The 22,466-nt window shown below is 41.3% G+C and overlaps 1 protein-coding gene across 1 annotated transcript in view; it reads right to left on the bottom strand.

The window, feature by feature from the left end:
* Positions 1–22,466, bottom strand: part of OSBPL3 (oxysterol binding protein like 3) — a 173,302-nt gene that overhangs the window by 21,911 nt on the left and 128,925 nt on the right. The window contains 6 exon segments of the mRNA XM_019651984.1: positions 1,523–1,586; positions 10,001–10,138; positions 12,937–13,187; positions 15,882–15,975; positions 16,993–17,127; positions 18,615–18,639. Of these exon segments, the coding sequence (XP_019507529.1) occupies positions 1,523–1,586; positions 10,001–10,138; positions 12,937–13,187; positions 15,882–15,975; positions 16,993–17,127; positions 18,615–18,639 (707 nt within the window).

The raw sequence follows: 22,466 nt of genomic DNA, 5'->3' as shown, positions 1-22,466 counted from the left end.
AGGATAAATAGAACTATATTTTGTAAGTTTCTTATACTATAGATGAAGTGGCATAATATTATTTGAAGACAGGCTGTGATGTGTTAAAGATATATAATATGACTCCTAAAGTAACAACTAAGAAATTAAATAAAGTAGGTATAGCTAATAAGCCAACAAAGGAGATATAATGGAATCATAGAAAGTACTCAGTCCAAAAGAAGGTAGAAAAAAAAAAAAGAAAAAGGGAAAGAAAGAACAGGCGCAACAAACAGAAAACAAGAGGCCAGATTAAAACCCAACTACATCAATAATCACAATAAATGTAAATGGTCTAGCAACCTAATTAAAACGTAGAGGAATGTCAGATTGAATTTAAGAAAGAAAGATTTAGGAGTCATGGGCCTATGGGAGTAGGTGGGGTTGCCCGTGAAAAGCCTGATGAGGAGGACGAGAAGGGAGCTGAGGAGAAAACCATGAGTAAATTAAGGAGCACACAGGAACTATGTTGAGAAGAGCCTTCGCATGACGTAATATATAACTTAATAATAAAGTTCTTATGGTGTCAATGACAATTAGAAACTAGGAGGTTAGAGATCTTAGTACAATTATCTCCAGAGGGTTTAGTGAAAGTTAGAGAAGTCTCTAGTCAAGCTTCCATTCTAAATTTTAGTGGCAAAGATTCAGAAACTGTGGTACTTGGAACCTAAACTGGTAATACCGATTTGCTTCCAGAGAGAGGAACTGTGTGGCTGGGACTGGGGTGAAGGAAGGAGGGTTTTTACAAAACACTTTCATATCTTTTAAGTTTTGTAGATTTTTTTTTTAATGGCAATATGGCACATCAGGTGTTACCACTGTTAGCAGAGAAACATGTTTTAAAAACTGATGATGTGCTCAATGCTTGAAAACCCAGGATGTTCAAATTTTCCTTCTGTAGTACACTCTGACTTCTGAATTAATAAAGGAGTGAACAAAATTAATTAATCCATTTAGAAAATATTTACAGCCTTACTTATTCTTCAGAACAATCCATCCACTTCCAAATCTAATAATAAACTGAATATAGGTACAACAACCCCAAATTGAAAAAAAAAAAAGTCAGCAATGTAAAATGTGATTTTAGAAATAAAATTTAAACTTTTTTAAAGCAAAAAACAAAACAAAACAAAACACCCCTGCTGTCTAGACATTGAGGGGTAACTAAATATCTTGTATCTCTTGAAATACATGAGGAATTTGCAGTGGCTGTGGAATAAGAGAGAAAATGTTACAGAAATGAATGGCAGTGACCCAGACAAAGATTGAGAATTTTTTAAAAAGGGAACTAAATTATCCTCCTAAATCTTCAATTATGAAGTAGACAAATATCAATTATTGCTCAGAGATGAGAGGTAAGAACATCAAGTGTACAGATCCTTCCAACAAGGCCCACGTCCAGTGCCCACTGTGATCTTAACTAGCATTTAGAGAAGTTTCTGAATAAAATAAATCTATAACATGACAAAAAAAATGATGGGGGTCAAATATAACAGCACATTACCTTGCCAGAAGACAAAATTTCCAGACTCAGCATGGCATGCAGAGATAGGTGGATGGTGGCTAACCTGAGGGAAACCAAGGCCAGAAAACAAAAATTTATTAACTTTTGTGTCTCATGAAATCCAGTCCTTCTGCCTTGTGTTGAGATGCTCAGTGTCTACGTGAATGAAAACTTGTTTTAAATTTCCTTTCACCAAGTCTGTTCTTGAGAGGATGCTCCTAACACAGTCAGCTCTGATTTGCCCAAGTTTGTTAGGGGTGAGATGAAATTGGGTGAATGGAAGCCTCCAGAAGGCTCAGAGAAAAATGGCCAAGCGGCCAGTGATGAGCATAGAAAGTTGTTTTGAAAGACGTGAAAATTAAAGCAGGAACATGCAAGGGTTGCCTGCTCATAAACCATATATTCTAACATTGGCTATCAATGTCAAAACCTCTTATTAGCTGTTCTGAAAGTACCTGTGTTTAATTAAGATGCCAAATAGTAAATATTTTTAAACGCCACTTGTAAGCAACACAGAAAATCTCTTTGGCTCAGCAGGTTTCATTCTTCTGAAAACTTTATCCCCAAATCCAGCCTCTTGTCAAATCGCCTAGAAGAAGACTGATTCAAGATAATTTTTTTAAAAGAATAATGGCTCTATTTTAAAAAGAGCTTAACAAACACATATTGGAGAAATGTTAGCTTCTAAGAAAAAAAATGTTCATTCATTTTCTGTCAAGATAAAAGCATCTTGAGTAAATACACAATTACGTCCTGGAAAAGAATCTTCTGTAGCAGGCTGTAGCACAGTCCCTGCCTTTTGTCACTGGGGTTACTTCTGTTTTATTCACTAATGAAGAAGCTAATGAGGAAATGGCTCCTCCGTTAGATTTCCTCATTATCTTAGTAACTCCAGGCACGTGAGCAGGACATGTACTGTTATTATAATTCAGTACTACGGAAACCAGAGTAATGCTGTCAGTGGTGTTCCCAGAAATTTCTCTGGCTTAGGTGATTCTCTTACATGTATGTAGAGCATATAGTCCAAAGCCTTCATATTACAAATGAGACAGGAACCATAAAGATTAAATAATGTTCCCCAAACACACTGATAGGGAAGATGTAGAGGTAAAATCCAGCATCTTCGGTTTGTATCAGTGGTTTTCAGGGGGGAGGTGACAAATCCTCAACCATCCGCCTGGCCCCGGTCCCTCAGCCACAATGAAGAACATGGTGAGAAAAGCACTTCCGGGTGCCACCTCTCTAGGTGGAGAATGGTGGGGATAGGATAATCTAGAGTAAGGCCACGTACATATTTAACTGATGGGATTTCAATTGTACCTACCAGCGCGGCCCAAAGAAAAGTAGAGACAAAGATTTAAGTACTGCGGGCATTTCTCAGGTCTCAGTGAATATAGACGCCAGATCCAATATGAGGTGGGAGATGCAAAGCTGCTGTCCTGTGGGTGGTTTTAGTTCCCACCGGCCTCTTAAGAATATGGCCGCGTCTGTGCCTATGGGGTTTTCAAGGGCAATTTTCACTTCCAGCACCATTTAGACTCCTAACTCCTAAAATGCAACTCTCGGTATCAGCAACTCCTTGAAGGCAACTCCTTGAAGATACTTTGTATCAAAAAATGCTGTTTCCCGTATCTCCCCCCCACCAACCCACCCTAACTCCCCCACCAGCTCTCAGTGAAAACAGTGGAGTGAACTTTTAAGCCCTGGGATCACATAAAACTCAACCAGGACAAGATAACACCCTGGACTCCCCCTCCCTCCGCTGGAATGGGAGAAGAGCTATGGAATGCTCCCTTTCCCCCTTAATGTAGGCATATTTTAAAGTAGATTATTGTAAAGTAGATCAGATTCATTCCCACAGCAATAATGTAGTAAAAAGTGTAGGGATCACACACAGCCTTGATCAAGAATTTGGCGTTTTATAGGTATGGCCCACTGTAAACATCAGAGCAAAATAAAGTATATAAATACTATAAACCTCTTCTGTAATAAATTTACGTCCCATAAAATAGGAATAAATGTACTGTCCATATGAATTATAAAGGAAGCCCTATCATACCATAAAGTATACATACGTCCCATAAAAAATACAACTTTGACCTTTAAAACTATTGTGAGATTAATGAGTCAGTGCCTTTTAGATGGGCTCAAAAATGTTTTCTGTGTGAATACGTCTCAACATTCAAACATTAATGATTTTGCTTATTTCTCTCTGACTTAAAAAGGCCTTTGGGAGTGATTTATTTGGTACACATTGCTTTTAAGACATTTTTCAAAGCTTTTCAGGGAAATTAAATTGATGCCTTACTTTTCTTTGATATATTTCCTTACAACAGGTATTATTTATTCATGAAACATTTCTGCCAAGTACTACCCTAGTGTCAGGGAATGAGGGAGAGCTTTTGGAGGTCACAGATCCAAGTCCTAACTGTGCACTGTCATCTAGTGGCTATATGACCTTGAGGTGACGTTGAGCAAGTTTTTCAGCTTTTTGGGCCCTAGTTACAATGTCTATAACATAGGGCTAATACTATTGACTTTGCAAACTAAAAAAAAAAAAAAAAAAAAAAGATGACACATGTACAGTGCCAGGACCATCTGCTGGTATGAAGTAGGCAGGGACTAAATTTTAGCCATTTTTCATGAGAGGGATTTCCAGTTGGTTCTCATGGTGACCTTGTGTCTTCGTTATCCTTCTTTTAAAATTCAGAAACAAATAAAGAACCTGTCCAATGCTACACGGTTAATTAGCAACAAGGGCAGCACTTGAAACCAAGGTCCTCTGATTTCAAATCTCATGCCCCTGCTCCCTCTTTAAGGCTGCTCTCAAGTTGGGTTCTGCTCCCTTCCCAAAGGGCAACGTGGAGGTCCCATCTCGTGAATATTTGAAGAAAGAATCTCTTCAGTCCTACCTTTCTAACTCTTTGAGTCTCATTAATTTCTTTGTAAAATGATGTCTCAGGGTCCCTCTGACTTCAAAATGCTCTAGTTACAACATTTGCTTTCGATGTCTTCTTCAAATTCCAGCGTCCGTGGGTGCCAGCCAATTGGAAAAGATTATTCTAAGGCTTTAACTAACTCAAATGCCCATGGAAAGGGGGAAACTCATGGCTAGTAATTTAATCTTTGTTGATGGCAATCTTTCTAAAATCTACCTGAGTAGAGGGTAATGAGCCCAAACTAACTAACCTGTCTCAGTGTGAAATTTGGTTGAGTTTCTATTTACACTACATATTAACCCAGATGTAACCCAGAAAGTCTGTAGATTTTCAGTTTGAGTCTGAACTGACCCAGCCCTGGAGTAGATGCTATCTGTTAGCCTACTGGATAAATCCAGTTTAGAGTGCTTTTTTTTTTTTTCCCTAAGCATCCCTCTCCATCCCAATCACACAAGAGCAATTTCTGATTGGTAAGGATTCCCAAATATTCAGGAAATTAGTGTATATGGTTTTATTAAGCAAATATTTATATGTATCTTTTTACAAGCCTGAAGCCAATGAGTTCCCATTAGATAATAATTCTTATAATTTATCTATCTACGGTCTTTCTTCAACCTGGCCTCATCATTTTTGATTCATGCTTTGAATGCATTTTATATAACAGGTGGGCAATAAAGAGAGAAGTAGATGAAAAAAGAGTGTGTTTCAATGTTTGTGTATTTCGTAAATTTTTTAATTCAGAAAAAATATCCCTTAAATGCATCACTTCTGTAGATGTCCAGAGATTTTATGGTCTCTGTCCTGACCCACCTCCAACCTCGAAGGGCAGCTTATGGAAAAGAGGACAAATAAGTGCCAGGTGAAAAATCATCCAGACAGGGGACCAAGAGGCCATTTGTTGCATGGCATTCACCAAACACTTATTGATTTCCTATAATATGTGAGGCACTGTCCTCGTCACTGGGAATATAATAAGAAACAAAAATCTTTACCCTCATGGAGTTGACATTTTAATGCAGAAGTGGGTGACACAGACAATAAAGAAGGACATATTTGTCAGAAGTAGCAGATGTTAAGAATAAAATGAGGCATGAAGATGGGGGATGGTAAGTGGCAGTGCTATTCCAGACGGAGTGGTTGGGGCAGGACTCTCTATAATGGAAACCTCTGAGGCTAGGAGAAATAAGGAAGTTGACCACCCAGGGAGCTGGGAGAACTGTGTCCAGGCAGAGGGCACAGCCACTGCCCAGGGCCGGCAAATGCTCAGCACGTTTTAGGAGGAGCAAAAAGGTAGTGTGGATGAGGCTGAATGAGTGCAAGTGGGGTGGTGGGCATGATATCTGGGGGTGGCATCTTGGAGGGCTTTGTGGGTCATGGCCAGGACTTTGGCTTTTTTTCCAAGTGACATGGGAAGCCATTGGAGGGTTTAGAGAAAATGCTGCTCCTACTTGAAGCAATCACACTGGCTGTGGGGTGAGAAGCTGGCTGTGGAAAAAAGACACCAGTTAATGAGTCTATTGCAATAATCCTGATCATTGCTAATGATGGTTTGGGCGTGGTGGCCAACACCAGTGGGGGAGGTAGTGAAAATGGCTGGCGTTGGAAGGAAGGCTTCTGGACGAAGACCCCAGGATTCACTGATGGATAGGATACGGATTATAAGAGAACAAACTATTAAGGATGATGCCAAGGACACGGGCCTGATTTGGGGGCAGGGTGAGGGGGGAATAAGGTTGCCAATCATTTTCTCCTCAATCACTTATTGGATAAGCACATGGCCTCTTGCAAAAAAACAGAAACAAAAACACATTAAGTGATGATGCGACCTAGAAATGGAGAACTGGCTTAGTTGCCTTATATTTGATTTCTTGCCAGTTTTATTTGAACAGCTTGAATTTCCCCTCTGATAACGTCTTTAAATAAGATGCCACTTTAAACAGTAGGAAATACCTTTGCCTACTAGTAGACAAAAGAACTATTCAGAGAGGTGCTGTGAATGTGCAAGGGGAGACATGACAGGCATTTATAGTCTGTCCAAGAATATATGTTCAACGTTCTCCTAATGGATCACGGAAAAGGAAGAAGGGCTGAGCCCACAGAGCAAAGGGAAAAGACTTCATGACTTCATTTGACTCTCTTCCATTTTAGTAACTTTCAATCACTCCACTCAGCTTTTCTGTCACGAACTCTTACCAGTTATGTGGCCGAGTGAGTAAATGGTTAAAATGACTGGAACAGTGATCTGACAGCTGAAGTTCTAGGTAATTAGGAAGAGCCACTTTTAGGTAATAGCTTCATTGCGTATCCTTTAGACACCAAACCTTTCCCAAAGGTACAAAAGAGAAGCAGAGCCAAGTGAAATGAGTTTTCTGACCCCTCCAGTCCCTGGTGTGTTAGCTCTCCGCCAGGCAGCAGCAGAAGCAAGTGGGGAGTAATAACCTGCCAGCAGGAGACTGGGTCTCTGAGGAGAGAAAGGAAGTCCTGTCTTCCTGAATCCCCTTTTCTGGGCTCCTTTAGAAAGCCAGGGCTGAATCGGATTTCTTGGCACACAGGGAGCTCCTCCCCTGAGAAGGTGGAACATATGACAGGAATGTTTATGATTTACTCCTGAATGTACCTCACTCACAAAGGCCACTCCCCAGCCCACCATGGGAGCTGAAAACAGTCCTATGTGAGTTTGGAGGAGGAAAGGTTTAAGGGACAATGACAGACAAAATCCCATAGTCTGAACAGTGTGCAAAAGGCTATTTTCCCATGGGCAGCTGATCAATCTGGCACTTCTGAGCACAATGCCTAAACCTACACAGGAGACCCCCAAAAAGGTGAGGGAGAGAGGTCACGGGAATGGAAACAGGGCGTTAGGCTGGGCGATGCTGGAAGATGCGAATGCTCTCGGCCTGGGTATCCTTACTTGTAACTGAATCTCACCTACCACACAGGGAGTATTTTGAAGATCAAATAAGATCCTGTACGTTTAAAAGGCATAAAGTACTCTGCAAACTTAGTACTTCTGGTCACCATGGTAGGCCTATTTTTCATAGTGAAATGCATATAGTAGCATTCTACTTTATATATCAGTCTCTTGTAAGCTTAGCTAGTGTGAGTCTGTCCCTGAGAGCTTCATCCATTCTTGGGTGTATTAAAAAGCACCAACTATCTGAGGCCATAAGGCTACATTCCAGATACAGGAAGTGACTCCATCATGGTGAGGACTGGTGGTGTTACCACGGGAAAGCCAGCTGTGAGGACGGCTCCTGGCTGCCTCGTGGCTGGCTTCCTGTCAGAGACTCACCAGTGACATTATGCCCCCTTCAAACCGCTTAAATTAGTAGCATAGATATATTACATCTTATTTCAACACCCCTCTTACTAGTCTTAACACTACACATTAAAAAATATTTTAAATGTTGCCTCTGAATATAAGGGCAGAAACCACATACTAAATGTTTACTAGCCTCAGGGCAAGTACTCCACACATTAGTGTATTATTTTATTATTTCACTTAAGTCTTCCTGCAACGTAAGAGGTGTTATCCTCTGTACTTTATAAAGTAAAGAGAGAACTGAGGCTCAGAAAGTTTAAGTCGCTTCTACAAGGCCACACACAGAGTATGTGGTGGGGTTAGGATTTGAAAGCAGGTCTGCCTTATATCCAGCACACCCTATGCTACTAACAACAACCAGGTCTCATTCTTGCTTATTTCCTTGGGATCCATTTCACAGAACTAAAGGCTAAGTTATGTAACGTTCCTTCCATCTTTGTGTACGTGTTCCAGGAACCACCATAGGAGGGAACACACAAGCAGATCCTGAATTTGTACCTCTCCACCCCCCCGCTGCCGCCGCGTGCCCCCCCCCCCCGCTTCAGGGGCTTTCTGGGTTGAACCTTAGCTTCATACACGCTCCCGTTACTACTCTTTCTTATACTTATTCATCCTGTCCTGATGGTCTGCTGTAGTTTGGGGCTGTTTGGGGCCTTTATTTTTTCATGTGAGTGCACATAATGCCATGGCAACCAGGTTATATCTTCATTTATTCTCATTCTACTTTAGATTTAGGGTTCAAAAAACCCAGTTGAATTTGAATCAAATCCTTTACCTACTGACTTAACCCCCTACCTCCCCAATAACAGTGTTTAACTTCCCATTTTTAGCTTCTAACTGGGAAGCTGCTGCTGAAAATGTGCTTTGGGATTATTGTGTATTCATTTTCCTTTGAATTTCAGAGAATGCTGCTTATAATTTGCAATTAAGACAAGTACCGTCTTCAAAAGCCTCTCAGCCACACCCCACTTCCCTTCGTACCCCAAAATGCATATCCATTGATAAAGAGGGCAGCAAGACAACAGAAAGGAAAATAATATTTCAGCAATCCCTTTTCCCTCAGTTTTCTAAGACTTGGGAGGAGAGGAAGGTGCTGAAGCAGTCATGCTTAATGTCCCTCGGGTAACATTTAGGGATACATGCAGGGCAGACACGGTCAGTTACTGCCTGAACCAGGGGGTGGGGGAGAGAATTGCTTTTTATTTTCAGTATCGTCACACCCTAGTTTAGCTTCACGGGTGCTTATTGGTAGATATTTTGGATGTTGCCAACATTCCACTATTGCAAACTCTGCTGCCGAGCATCAGTAACACGAGTAAACACGCCTGTAACACTCTGTCCACTTCCTGTATCAGCCACCCGCCTGAGTGCTTTGTAGAGAGTATCTCATTTCAGCATTACAGAGCTCTCTGAGGTCTGCACCATTACCATCATCTCCACTTCAGAGGCGGAGCTGAAACACAGACAGGCCAAGCAGCTGGCCCTGGGTTACAAACATAGTTACATCTGAGATATGAACCTGCGCTGTCTGGCTTAGAGACCCTGTTCTTGAATATTATCCTCTGCTAATTCTGAGGTAGGAAGAATCTTGTGGAAGCTCAAAGGACACAGTCTGCACAAGAATGAAGGATGCCCATCTATTCTTTGAGGACAGGCATTGTGGTCTCCCTTCAGCCCCCAGCCCCCTGCATTCTCCCAGCACCTGGAGCCATGCCTGGCACGTGATATACGCTTGAGAAATATTTATGGATTGAATGAATACATGAACGAATGGTTCCTCTGAAATAAACTCAAGAATCATGCATTTATTTGGTGTGACCCAATCTGATGGGGTCGCTCATGCTCTAGCATAGCGATGTCCGTGAGTGAGGGTGCACACTTTAAATCTCTACATTGCAGCTTTGGGCGAGTGCTTCATACTTCGAAAATTCCTCTCACTATGAGTGAATAGAAAGGGCCCTGTTGATGCATTGGCCAAATGAGATTTAGCGTTGCGAGAACCTTTATGCCTGGGGGCGGTGGCCAGGTGTCCGTGGAAGGAAACTTGATGCCTCTCTTTATGTGTAAAAGCACTGTAATGATCTCAGTGGCTTTGAAACTAGTGAAAGGTGGAAAATAAATCTTTCAGAAGCACACGTAATGGGAGGCATGAGCAACTCCTCCAGTGCAAGTGGACAAAAGGATGTACACAACAAACAAAAAAAGGGATATATCCACCTGTTCTGAAAAAAACTGGAAGCCCTTGTCCTCGCGAATACACTCATAGGTTTCTCCAAGAACGGGGTTAAAAGGCTTGCTCCCAGCTCGGAAATAGCTCGATGCATATGCCGATACGGCAAAGGCTGCCACGTACACCTGAGAAGATGGAAGAAAGAACGTTGTTATTTCTCTGTCACCAAGACATTTATTTTTACGAAGACATGAGCAAAATAAAAACTTTATTTCTTTCATTATGGTTTATGTTCGAAAGGCAAAGATGTCTCTGGTTTAAAGACAACAAAACCAGCTTTGGTTTAAAGTTACAGGTTTAACTAATGTTCATTATGTCCTCAGAGAGAAACAAATCAAACATTTTCAAACTGTCTATTTGTTCCAGTGCCTAAAAGTTGGTCTTGGCTTTCAAGATGATGATATTTAGCAAATGAACTCCACTGTGTTTGAGTTGTTAGGCTGAGTCCAATACCTTAAACCTGACAGACATCTGAGAATCCTGATATCATGCTAAGGTTTTCTGGGAAGAGCGGGGAGAAGGGCATAAAAAAAGCCAAACTTCCCGCGAAACTCATGAACAGGCATCCTAACTTTAGCCATTCCCAATGTGATAACTGTATAAACCTCAAAACTCAGATTGTGACAAAATAAAATCTGTGAGTCATTTCCTGAGCCTGGGCAGCAAGCCACAAGACAGAGCACAGTGCCTTTTCAAAAGTTCTGCGTTTTGAGGAGGAAGAAGGAAAACTATAGAAGAAAGTGAAATGAGCAAGATCCTCTGAGAGCCCTCGCTGTGAGGCTCAACATTTTTATCAGTACCCCTTTCAAGGCAAGAAAAACACACATTCTTCTTTTTGTCTTTTTTATTTTTTTGGTGGGGGTTAGCAAAAAACAACAACAACAATTAAACCTAAGTAGTGACAGCAACTTTCCCTTTCTAATATTGAGTAACAATCTCCATGTTTCCTTTTCCTAGCACATTTTGTGAAGCTTCTTATATTGCAAAAAGAGCTGAGTATCTTTCCTAAACGTTTGCTAGTTGTGTATCTTTTCTTAGCCTTTTGCAGATAGGACCCACCTTACAACCACACACTATAGAACAGTCTAGAACAGCTGCAGAGCTTATAAAAATTAAGTTACTATGTTCAATTCAGTCTTTGTTCTTCAAACCTGGGTATCTGTTCCTCTCCCTGCTTCCTTGAATGTTTGTTACCTGTTACACAGTAAAATCACACTGTCTACAGCAGCGGTTCTCAACCTTCCTAATGCCGCGACCCCTTAATACAGTTCCTCATGTTATGGTGACCCCCAACTATAAAATTATTTTCGTTGCTACTCTATAACTGTAATTTTGCTAGGGAGCAGACACACCAAAGCATCCTCCTTTTGGGCCAGTAACTGGAGAGGGAATCTATGCAGGGGCGTGAGCTGACTCACAGAGCAGTCAACAGCTCCCAGGATAAGGTTCCGGCTCAATGCTTCGCCATACTTCCTCTTCCTGATGAATTGAGCTAGAATGCAAAGCCTTTCCTCAAACTCCTTCTCAAGGTCAATTATGCCAATCAATCGGCTGAATAGCCTAAGGGTCTCTAACTTGCCACAAGCATGAAACACCTTTACGGAGTACTTTCATCTTCAAAGTCAATCTTTTTCTTTAAAGACAAGAGCTGCCCACAGATGTTGACTTTTAACACTTGTCTTAGAAGCTATTTGCTTTCCTTTGTTCCGCAGAAATTCTCTGGGGAAGAGTAACAAAGAAGATTGAAAAGATACACTGCTTGTTTTTTCTTTCCTTTCTTATTATCATTAGGATCAAGGAAGCCTCTTTGATGGGAGAAGTCCCTGGAGACTGTGTAGGATGACTATGGGATGTCTCTTTTCACCCAGCAGTTAAGATCTCCCCTTAATCTTCAAATCACTAAAGTAATGAAGTTTTAATGAGGGCTAAAACTACAGAATGCTTAGAATTTAGAAAAGAATGGTGTCTTCCACCAGTGAGAGGGTGACTTTATGGCAAAGTCCTGCAGCCCAGGGGGCATGCCAACTCCAATGTAGCCAATCAGCAAATGAATGCCCAGGACAGAGAGTCTGCATTTTGGGGAAAACACCAGCCCCCATACAATGACTTTCCTGTTGGGCAGGTAACATCTGAGAAAACAAAAAGAGGATGAGACACTCCATTTTGAAGAACAAAGTCAGCCACAGTCACAGAAAGGGCTGATTTGGCCAGTCTACCACCTGGGTACCCCTTTCCGCCATCTGCACAACACAGGGGGAGGATGCGAAACTGTTGGGGGGCCCTTCATTGGAAGTGATACTGAAGAGCGAACAGAAGGTAAATTTTGCTAGGATGAGGTGTTTTTGTTGTTGTTGTTTTTTAACTCTATAGAATAAGAAGGGGGGGAGGCACAAAAAAACAAGAAGAATCTTTCTTATGTGAAAACCTGTTCTGTGAATGTTATTTTCTGAAAATGTAGGAGCCAATGGGACAATTCCAAAAATACAAACATTCTCCAGGGAAATTTACCCCGACAAGAAAAACAGCTTGAGAAATTAAATTCTGTCCACCTGGGATAGTAAAAATAAATACCCAGACAGCCCTCAAGACAGTTTCCAGACAGGCATATCAGAACAAGCACATGGAAGGTTCTGGAGAACGAGGAAGTGCAAATCCACCGAGCAGAACTACCCCCGGGGCACCATCTGTCACAGAGAAGCCCCCCACGACAAATGGCAAATCCTGACAGGGTGACTGAAAATAGCCAGGGAGAGAGGAACCAGATGTTACTGAGCAATGAACCTATCTCCAGAACAATCTCAATGAACACCCGCGGGGACTGGGGCTCTGGCTCAGCCTGTCTTGGCTCCGCCAGCGGCCAGCAAATGGCCTGGTGGCGCAGGCACAGAGGCCGGGCACTGCCCTTGGCAGGTTGACTCCTCACCATCCTCTCCAGGGCATTGGGGATGTGTGCGGCCTTGTCCAGAAGCTCACTGTACTCCAGCTCCTCGCAGAGCCTCTGCAGCGTGTTCAGGGGTTCGTTCAGCTCCACCGGCATGGCCACTTTAGACAGGTCCTTCCCTATGTTATTTCTCAGGATGTTCCACAAGCTGATGTTGCTGGTGTTGGGGCCGGGTGCCGGCAAGCAGGTTCTCCTTTTGGACTTCACTTCTGCACTCCTTTCAATAACAGGCTCTGAAAGGGAAAAAAGCCTCCGTGTCTCCGTAAGTCTTCCACTTTAAATACATATTGAACATTTGTCTTCCTAAAGTCAATCGTTCGGGAAAAGGGGGCTGCTTTGAGGAACAGGAAAGTGTAAAACTGGGGTCATGCTTTGTAGTCTCACGTGAAGTATCCGATTAATTGTTGAATTTGTTCTTATTGCCCAACATGGGCGAAAATCTGATTTACGCAATAGCTGCCAATGATAGTAGTTTTAAAAAACAGGTTTCCATGGCCTGGCCAAGTGGCGCGTTGGTTAAGAGCTGGCTTGGGACGCCAGAGGGCCCCGGTTCGGATCCCACATATGAGGGCCAGTGACACTGCCCTCCACAGCTAAGATGCTGAACAACAGCTCAACCTGCAGCTGGGCTGCCATGAGTCACCGGCGACGGCCATAGGCTGCAGCCCCTGTAGCAGTGGGCTGCCATAAGCTATTGTGTGTGGCCAGCAGCCGGTGTGAGCTGCCAAGAGCCACTGTGAGCGGCGGTCCAGAGGCCGGTGATCGATCTGCCTCACCCGGGAAGAGCACACTGATCATACCAACATGGGCCAGTGAAGCAACGTCCTCCACAACTAGACTGAAGAGCAAAAGGACAGCAACTTGTCTGTTCCCCTCCCCCCAAGTCCCCAGCGCTGTTCCCCTCCCTCAATTCCCCAATAAAATCTTTAAACAAACAAATAAACACACATACAAAAAACAGGTTTCCATGTAATCTCAAAATATTTTCTTTGATTGCACTTGTCTAAATTTGAAAGAATACTGTATGATGACCACTACTAGCAGCTAATACACATCTATCTTTTACTCGATGGCAGCAAGTCTTCTAAGCATTCTATATATCTCACTTATTTTCATAACAATCTCTTGCAGTAAAGCAGTATTATTATCCCCATTTTACAGATGAAGAAATTGAGGTACAGAGCAGTTAATTAACATGTTGTTAGAACTCATAACCAGTGAGTGACAGAGCTGGGGTTAACCAAGGAAATCTGATCCCTGAATCTATATTCCAGATGACTTAACCTCCTCACGGTACCCATCACGGTGACGCGTCCTAATATGTGCCTGCTGATTTGAGGGGGAAGAAATTAATAGGAAGCATGCTAAATACCTAGCATTTAGTATGGGCTCAGAGAAATTCTAGTGTATTAATTTATCAAGGCCTGGATCCAATCCTATTTTATTTTGTAGGCAAAACAGCATCATCAACACAAAGGTTATTTCTAGATCCCATCTTTTCAGTAGAGTACTGATGTTTAGAAATCTAATCTTGCTCAGAGATAGTTCAACTGGAGGACACCTATTTTTGTTTCCAAACACTGCTGAAGAAGAAAGCTGGGTTCGGGCCCAGTGTTTGTCCAAGCTAAGGCAACGTTAGTCAGCAGTCTAGCAAAACGGCTGTGGTATAGGATAGAGAGAACCTGCCTTAACCTCTTAGCTGCTTTTTCCTGGCTGGTGTCAACTCAGCACAGCTGTGGTCTTAGGTATAGGGAGGGTTCTATCTTAGTGTGTGTGCTGTTTACCAAGGGAATGGGCGATGTTTCCCCATTGCTCTTTCTATTTACCTCCTTGCTTTCCTAGAAAAGCAAGTAGCTCCTATATTATTGCTCTTCTCCTTTGAAGACTTTTCCACCAAAGGGTTCATCTCTCCACAAACATTTCAAGCAAGATAGAGCCTAATGAGCATCTGACTACCAACCAGTATAACGCTGAAAGGAGGTATGGTACTTAAAAGTACCTGCCACTTTTCGTGATCCCCAAAGAGTAGGCTCTTTGACATTCAGATAACAACTCATCATCGTCATATTTCACACCTTTTGACTGAACTGGGAAAGCACGAAAATATTAAAAAGAACCTGACCGGGCCCCTGCCCTCCATGTAGATATGAAAATAGGTGGTGCTCTGGGTATCCAATGCGAAGCACAGACAAACCTAGGGACCTCCAGGCACACTGAGTACCAAGGCTGAGGGTATTTGATGCTATAGGACCAATGCACTGTCCAATGAGCAGATTCCTCCTCAGGGCACCTTGTTTAACAGACCTCAGTCTGCTCACTGAAGTTTTAAATCAGGACTGTCTGGGGATAGTCAGACAGTCTAGGTACCCCGTGGTTCCAACTAACATTTTCTAGGCATCATTTCCACTCTTGGCACCAACCAGTAACAAATGGACATCTTAGGATACCTTGAGGACCCCTGCTCCTAGAAGGTATAAGCTTGTTACTTTCAAATGTATTCTCTTAATGAATTTGAAGCTTAATTACCACTCAGACTAGACCTTTTGTATGTAAGCCCTATTCTTAGATTATGAAAACTATTAGATACCTAAAGGCAAAAGCTGTATTCTAATGTTTGCAGAGAGAATGTTTGACCATATAAGGGATATCTGTTGCACTAATCTTTGATGTTTATATGGCAGTTGGTATACCCTCACTTGAGAAATAGAAATTTATGCAAGTAGACAAATTTATTTGAATGAATATACTTTTCACACGTGAGTGCTGTCTGCCCACCTAGGTTATAAAAACCTTGAGGGTGGGACCATGTCTTAATTTTCTTATATTGTACTTGCTATAGTTCTCTGCCTATAGCAGCTACTCTGTGTATGCTTATTAATATTCTGTGAAAATCCAAACTTTCAGAGATCAAATAATTTAAATCTTACCCAAGGTCTGTCTCTCATTATCTAAATCATTACTGAGATTGTCCAAGGAAAGGTTATCACTTATGTCACTGACATATGAGTCATCCTCAGAAACCTACAGGAAATAAGAAATACCATACATTAGAGTGAGAATAAACAACCCAGAGTTTCATAAGACCTTTACTCAAGTCATCAGACATTTTGAATCCCACATTACAAACCTAGAGAAATAATTTTGGATGCTGTTTTCATAGGAGCCCATACACCAGTCTGCCTCGGAGGTGTTCACAGCAAACACCCATTATTAAAATCCTTTTGCTTTTTTCTGCCTCGTTCTCACAAGCAAAACACAAGTAAACTCAAGATTTTGGTTGCTATTAAAATTCTTATCAATTCAGGCTGCAATGTTCAGCATTTGTTATGTTAGGGTAGAATGAGTTACAATTTGTCTTTAAACTGTGAAAAAAAGAATCTTCTATGGAAATTAATAAACAAGATTAGTACTTCTAGATGGAAAGGGTAAAATTATCAATACACGCTTACACACAGCAATGCCAACGATGATACTTGCCTATTCAGGAAAGTATGATTTTGTGCATCAACTTAAAAAAATATTATTATATATTATAAATTAATTTTTATAATAACCACATTATAGTAATCATAATATTGGGTTGTTGGAAAAATCATGACGTATTTTTGCAACGAAAAACATGGACAAAATACGTCACGATTTTTCCGACAACCCAATAATATAATAATTGTATATTATAAATTAATAGAGGTCAAATTCAACGATTCAAAAATATACGAGATGCTACTTTCTGGCCCTGTAGTAGAAATATTACATTATCAAATAGCTCATCGTCAAAATTATTAACCTGTAACTGAAAAGATGTATAACAAATCAAGTAACAGAAATGAGGAAGTGCCCAACACCTACATTCACAACGTTTTTTACGAAGATCTTGTATCCTTTTGTGCTTTTTGGATATGAGTTATAAGAAGCTCCCCAGAATGTCATGGTAGAAAGGGGGCTGTTGAGTGTAGTGTTTCTAAATATGGGTATTTACTAAACAGGTAAAGCAACAAACGAGATTCTGAGGCACCTAACTGAAAACAGTGCTCAAACCTCATTTTCTGAAGAGCTTGGAGATAACAGAACTTCCTGGGCATCAAAAAACTCTGACAAGGAGTCAGTGATGGAGAGTCTGCTCTCATTGGAAAGCTGATGGACCAGAGGTCGGTTGTCATCTGTGGAGTTTTCCTAGTTGAAAAACAAAACAAACCAAAAATGCATGTATTTAGAAAGAGTCTCCAGAGAAGCAAAATAAACAACAGATTTTCTTGCACGATACACAAGGTCACAGGCCCATGCAAAGAAGAAGCTCAAAGCAGAGATCAGTTTCTGAGTTGAGGACAAGCAAGCATCATCACACACACAAAAAAAGAAAAAAGAAGGTCTCCCCTAGCATGGGCCCCTTCCTTCCAGGCACCATCACTGCTCAGGCACACGAACAAGCCTCAAAGCTAAAAAAGACTGTTCAGGTCAGTCTTGGTTCCATTTAAAGGGGGAAAAATTCCAGCACTCTCTGAATCAATCATATCCTCTTACTCTGTACCATTGCAGGGTGTTTGTTTACATCCTAAAATTTCCTCGGAATTATACTGAATGTGTGTCCTTGCATGGCTGGTTCAGAGCAAGATAGCTTTCTTCTGCCCCAACGCACTTACTGAGGCCAACATGCTGCTTTTGAGGCTCCCCTTGACAAATAAACATTGTGTTTGGGTCCTGGTGGCAGATCATTCATTTTTCATGGATGAATGAGATAAATTCTCCTTGTCTGTCTCTCTCCAACCACAATGACTCTGCAAGGGAAGGAAGTCCCCAACCCCCTTTAGAAGCCTCTATTCAAACAGCACAATAGAATATCACGATTTTCTCATCTTGTCTGGCCCTCCACCCCCTACTTCCTGGGTCTAGACTTCCCCTCTGGGAAGGACCTAAATACATTGGGAATGTGTTTTCTATTCAAGTCGCAAGTGACAATTCAATTTACCTCCACAAATGGAGCAACTGCTTTGCCCTGGCCAGAGAGGGGGATAATGATGAATGTGACAAGGGTTGTGGCCAGAATGAGAGGTGCAGAGAACACACCCGACCCACACGAGACCAAAACCATGGAGCAGAAAGAGCTCTAGAAGCGGAGAGGGAGGCGAGACTGATTCTATCAGGGGGCTTTGCTTTGGTGAGGGCTTCCCAGCAACGGTGACACCTGACTAGACCCTGAGAAATGAGAACAGATTCAGGACAAGAGGCTTCGATTCCTCCCAATCAGAGAAGATTGCTGCCTTGAACTTCCCGACAGCTCACATTTCTCACTGGGCTCATAAAGGAGCTGCTTCTATATCATTATGTGTCTGGTAGCTGCGTCCTAGGATAATGTGGGGGACAAAAGAGATAGCACAGTATGTCGTTCCTGGAGGTTTGACACGTTCAGGACACAGTCCTCAGCCTGCTAAACACATTATACCCAGGATGGGGATGCTAGAACAGGAAGCCCCAGCAGGTTTTCATAATTAATCAAGGGCAAGTGATCTCTTTATGAAATGTTTACTTCAGGAACATATTTCAATACGTGTCCCTTCCTCTTGGATTCTTCCTAAATAAGAGAGCTGATCAAAGTATTTGTTGGAAGATCCTATCCATTTTAATATCCATGCAGCTTTCTGAACAGCAGTCTGCTTCCCTACCCTAACAAAGCGATCACTGTAGGAGCTAGAAACAAGTACCGCAAAGCTGTCACCTTCAAGGGAGAGGTCTCTCTCCTCCAAAGAAGAGACTCGCTGTCATGAATAACAGAGCTACTTGAATGTCCACTGAAACAACGGAATTGTCTTTGCTGTGCCACCGCCACGTAAGACTCTAATGATTTATTTACTTGTTCTACTCATTAATTTAGTACCAGTCACTCCTGCTCTCTCTCTCCTTTTCTCCTCCGAGACTGATGGGGCAGAAGGATTTCTTGGCTGATTAACACTGAAAATAATACACACCTAGCCCCGGCCCTTTCTGCTGTTCCATTTTTCTAGCAACTTCCTATTAATACTCACTGAAAACCCAGAGGGACTGCAGCAGCACCAAGTCCCCAGCGCAGTGTCTTGGACAACACAGGACCTCATTTATTAAAATATTAGTCTAGTCGATTCAATAATATCCCCTCAAGTCTGTAAGGCATGAGTGGTTGTTTATCTATTTTTTACATTACAAAAAGATAAACAGAGAAGGGCGGGGACACTCATAATCCCATCATGCTGAAACAGCCACTCTAGGTATTTTGATACACTTCTCTACAATCTTATTATACATACAGCTTTGCTTCGAAATAACTGTAATCTCTATTTAATTTTATAAACTTCCCCCAAACAACAGCGTGCCATAATTTTTTTTCAAAATTAACATTTGTTCTGAGGATAAAAGTAAGATGTGTTCAAAACAGAAAACAACAACAAAAAAATGTAAATAAACCTCACTTGAAGTCTCATCACGTAGGTGTGGCTCCTATTAACCTGTTTGTGTATTTTTTTTGTATTATAATATTTTAAGTTTGTAAAACTGGGGACACACTGTACATAGTCTTTATATAGTCTGCTACATTCACTTAACGTTACTGTGAAATTTTCCCCAGGCTGTTGACAGTCTTTTAAGACCATGAACTTTAGTTGATAGATACTTGACTATAATTGCATGTCATAGAGTGACCATTTCATCTATCGGATATTAAGCGTGTTTCCAAATTTGTGAAGATGGTGAGCCTGTTTGCAAATGTGTCATTGACTGTATCTCATTATTCCTTAGACTCAATTCTCAGAATTATTAAAAATGTTTAAGGCAAAATATGTACTACCTAATTAAATCAACAAGTAATAGAACCTCTGTTTTCTCTACATCCTTAAAGGCACCAAATACTCTTATTTAGAAATATTTTGTGCTAATCGAATTGTTTTAGTCACATTTCTTTGTTAAGAATTAGGCTGAATGTTTTTTCCTTTTTCAAAAACTAGCTGTAGAGACGTTAATGGTGGAGGAGACTGGGTCAGGGTCCACGGTCCCTTCCCCTTTGAATTTCTTTACACCTTCCTATCAATTTATAAGTATTACTAAATAAAATATTTTAAAAAAACAATCTGTATTTAGGAGTTTTGGTAAATTGTGTCTTTTTTCCATTTATTTGTTAAGGTCTTAATTTGCTTGCTGTTATTTATTATTTACAGATTAGCTACATTCTCAACTATTTAGCATTATCTAAGTTTGCCGTTTTCTTTTTATTTTTTAAATTATTTTTGATTGTGAAATACACATTTTTTAGAATTAGTTTCAGCTGTACAACACAGTGCAATAGTTATACTTTTTACCCCTCGAGGTGACAACCCCCCTCCCCATGTCGTTTTCAATGAAGATATTTTTCCTAGTCTATTATTTGCATTCTTATTTTTTCATACATGCCATATTTTATTTTCCCCTAGGGGGGAAAAAAAAGATAGCCAAATCAGTCAACATTTCTTTCATAATTTTTCCTACTGCTACCACATTTAGGAAGTCTTCCCTACTCTAGCCATTTGATAAGTATTTCCAATCAATGCTTTTCAGTTTGAATTTTTATATTTAACTCTAATTCACTAGTGATTCATTTTAGTGTGGAGTGGAAGACTTAAATTGCTTTCCAAATTGCTTTTGAGCTGTGCCAACCTAACTGATTGTATAATCTATCTTCTTTCCCAGTGATTTTTGAGCCTCTTTTATCACATATTTCTTTTATATATAAAATGGTGTTTATGCCTGAGATAGTTACCGTTCCTATTCTTATACTATCACCACCGTATTTTCACTCCTGGAGCTTCACTCTGGATTTTATTTTCTGGTTTGGCCTGTCTTTCCTCACTACAAAGCAGGGGGTGCTGTGGAGAAAACAAGTGCTCTGGACTCATTAGATATGGACTTAAATCCCAGCTCTCTCTCTTTTTAGCTGTGTGCCCTGGAGTAAGTTATCTAACCTCTCTGGGCTTTAGTTTCCTGTCTCTTAAAATTTAACCATCACCTATCTCACAGAGTTATGGATAGGATTTTGTGAGAGAATGCATTCAAATGCACATGGAGAAGAGCAAGCAGGCAATTAAAAGAATTAAGTTCTGTTTTTCTTTTTTAGACTTTTCTTTAAAGCTCTTGTTTAGTCTCTTAAATAGACTTTAGTTTTCATGGGATGCTATCCCCGGTGTCACTTGGCCTTTCATTTGGAATACACAATAATATAAAACAATCTAAGAACCTATAACCTGATAATAGTAAGTGTTCATATTCAGAAATATAAACTGAAGGACTTGATAAAATGTGGAGGTAATTTCTGATAGAAGAGGGGAGATTTTAGAATCCAAGTAGATTTTAGAACACCAAAGGTGGGTAATTTGTGCAGCTAAAAGGTAACAGAAGATAAGGAAAGACAGAGGCCCTAGTGACAGACCCCACTGTGGGGATTGCCATTCCCGACAGCATTTGAGGTGCCTCCGAGCTACTTAAGAAAAATAAACTGGAGTTGAGTTTTCAGGCTCTGGGGCGGCCGTATCCACTCAGTCTCTGATTTCCTGAGGAAACAGTGGCTTTTCCCTTACTGGGAAAGTTAGCCTGAGTCACCGTGTGAAAAGCAAGATAAAACACGAGAAACAGAAAATCACAGAAAGAGGAATTATTGGTAGATCAATGAGACAACTGCATCATCAATTCAAGACTCCAGAAGTTTGTTTTGGAAAGTGTGAGTGGGAGGGGTGCTACCACTCTTCCTCCAGGACCACTGACAGCATTTAAGCTTTCAGGTCCCTTACGTGTGAAATCAGTTTAACAACATGCATTGTAAAAGACTTGTCACTGCGGTTTCCTTTCCGAAACTCCTAACACAATCCATGAAGGGTCAACGTGCCATACAAATGTAATTATGTGATAATGCCATTTAAAAGGTTAAGTACTGCGTGGAAGCAGACACGAAACCCCACAGAATGCCAGGGCATTTGGCATCAAGCAACTGTCAGAGACGGTTGGTCATGGTGACTGGGCCTTGCTTAGGCAAACGTGCAGATTCCCGAGACAGCCCACCCAGTGACCACATGTCTTTGCCCAGGCCTAAAATGAAGACCATCGTAAGTAATGTTTAGATGCTCCGTCCTGCAGGGAATTCAGTTTCGGTCTGGGCTAAAATGACTGAAAAGCTGTCTTTGGGGGAAACAAGTGTGTAGAGGAATTTCATAGTCAACCACTGACTTGTGTCTCAGAAGTACTAAGAAGCCAGTGAGCCTCTGCAGAGAGAGGGGAACCCCCTCATCAGAAGAGAGGGTCCCTCCCCTCAGCGTGTGGCACAGCCTGTGCTTCAAATGGCCGTAGATGCCTGGGCCTGACAGCCTGTGCTCTGACCGACTTCGGTCTCTATTCTCATCGCCCAACAAGACACAACAGCTTCCGGAGGCGTGAAGATATTGTGAGAGGGTTTTGTTTTCTTTGAGGACAGGAAAAGGACGGATTAAGATTAAACATTAGAAACTCCTTTTAAAAATTTACAC

This window comes from Hipposideros armiger, unplaced genomic scaffold (assembly GCF_001890085.2).
Source record: "Hipposideros armiger isolate ML-2016 unplaced genomic scaffold, ASM189008v1 scaffold_171, whole genome shotgun sequence".
NCBI classification, from domain to species: Eukaryota; Metazoa; Chordata; class Mammalia; order Chiroptera; family Hipposideridae; genus Hipposideros; species Hipposideros armiger.
The sequence above is the reverse complement of the archived record's forward strand: the minus strand, read 5'-3'. Positions and strand labels throughout refer to the sequence as shown.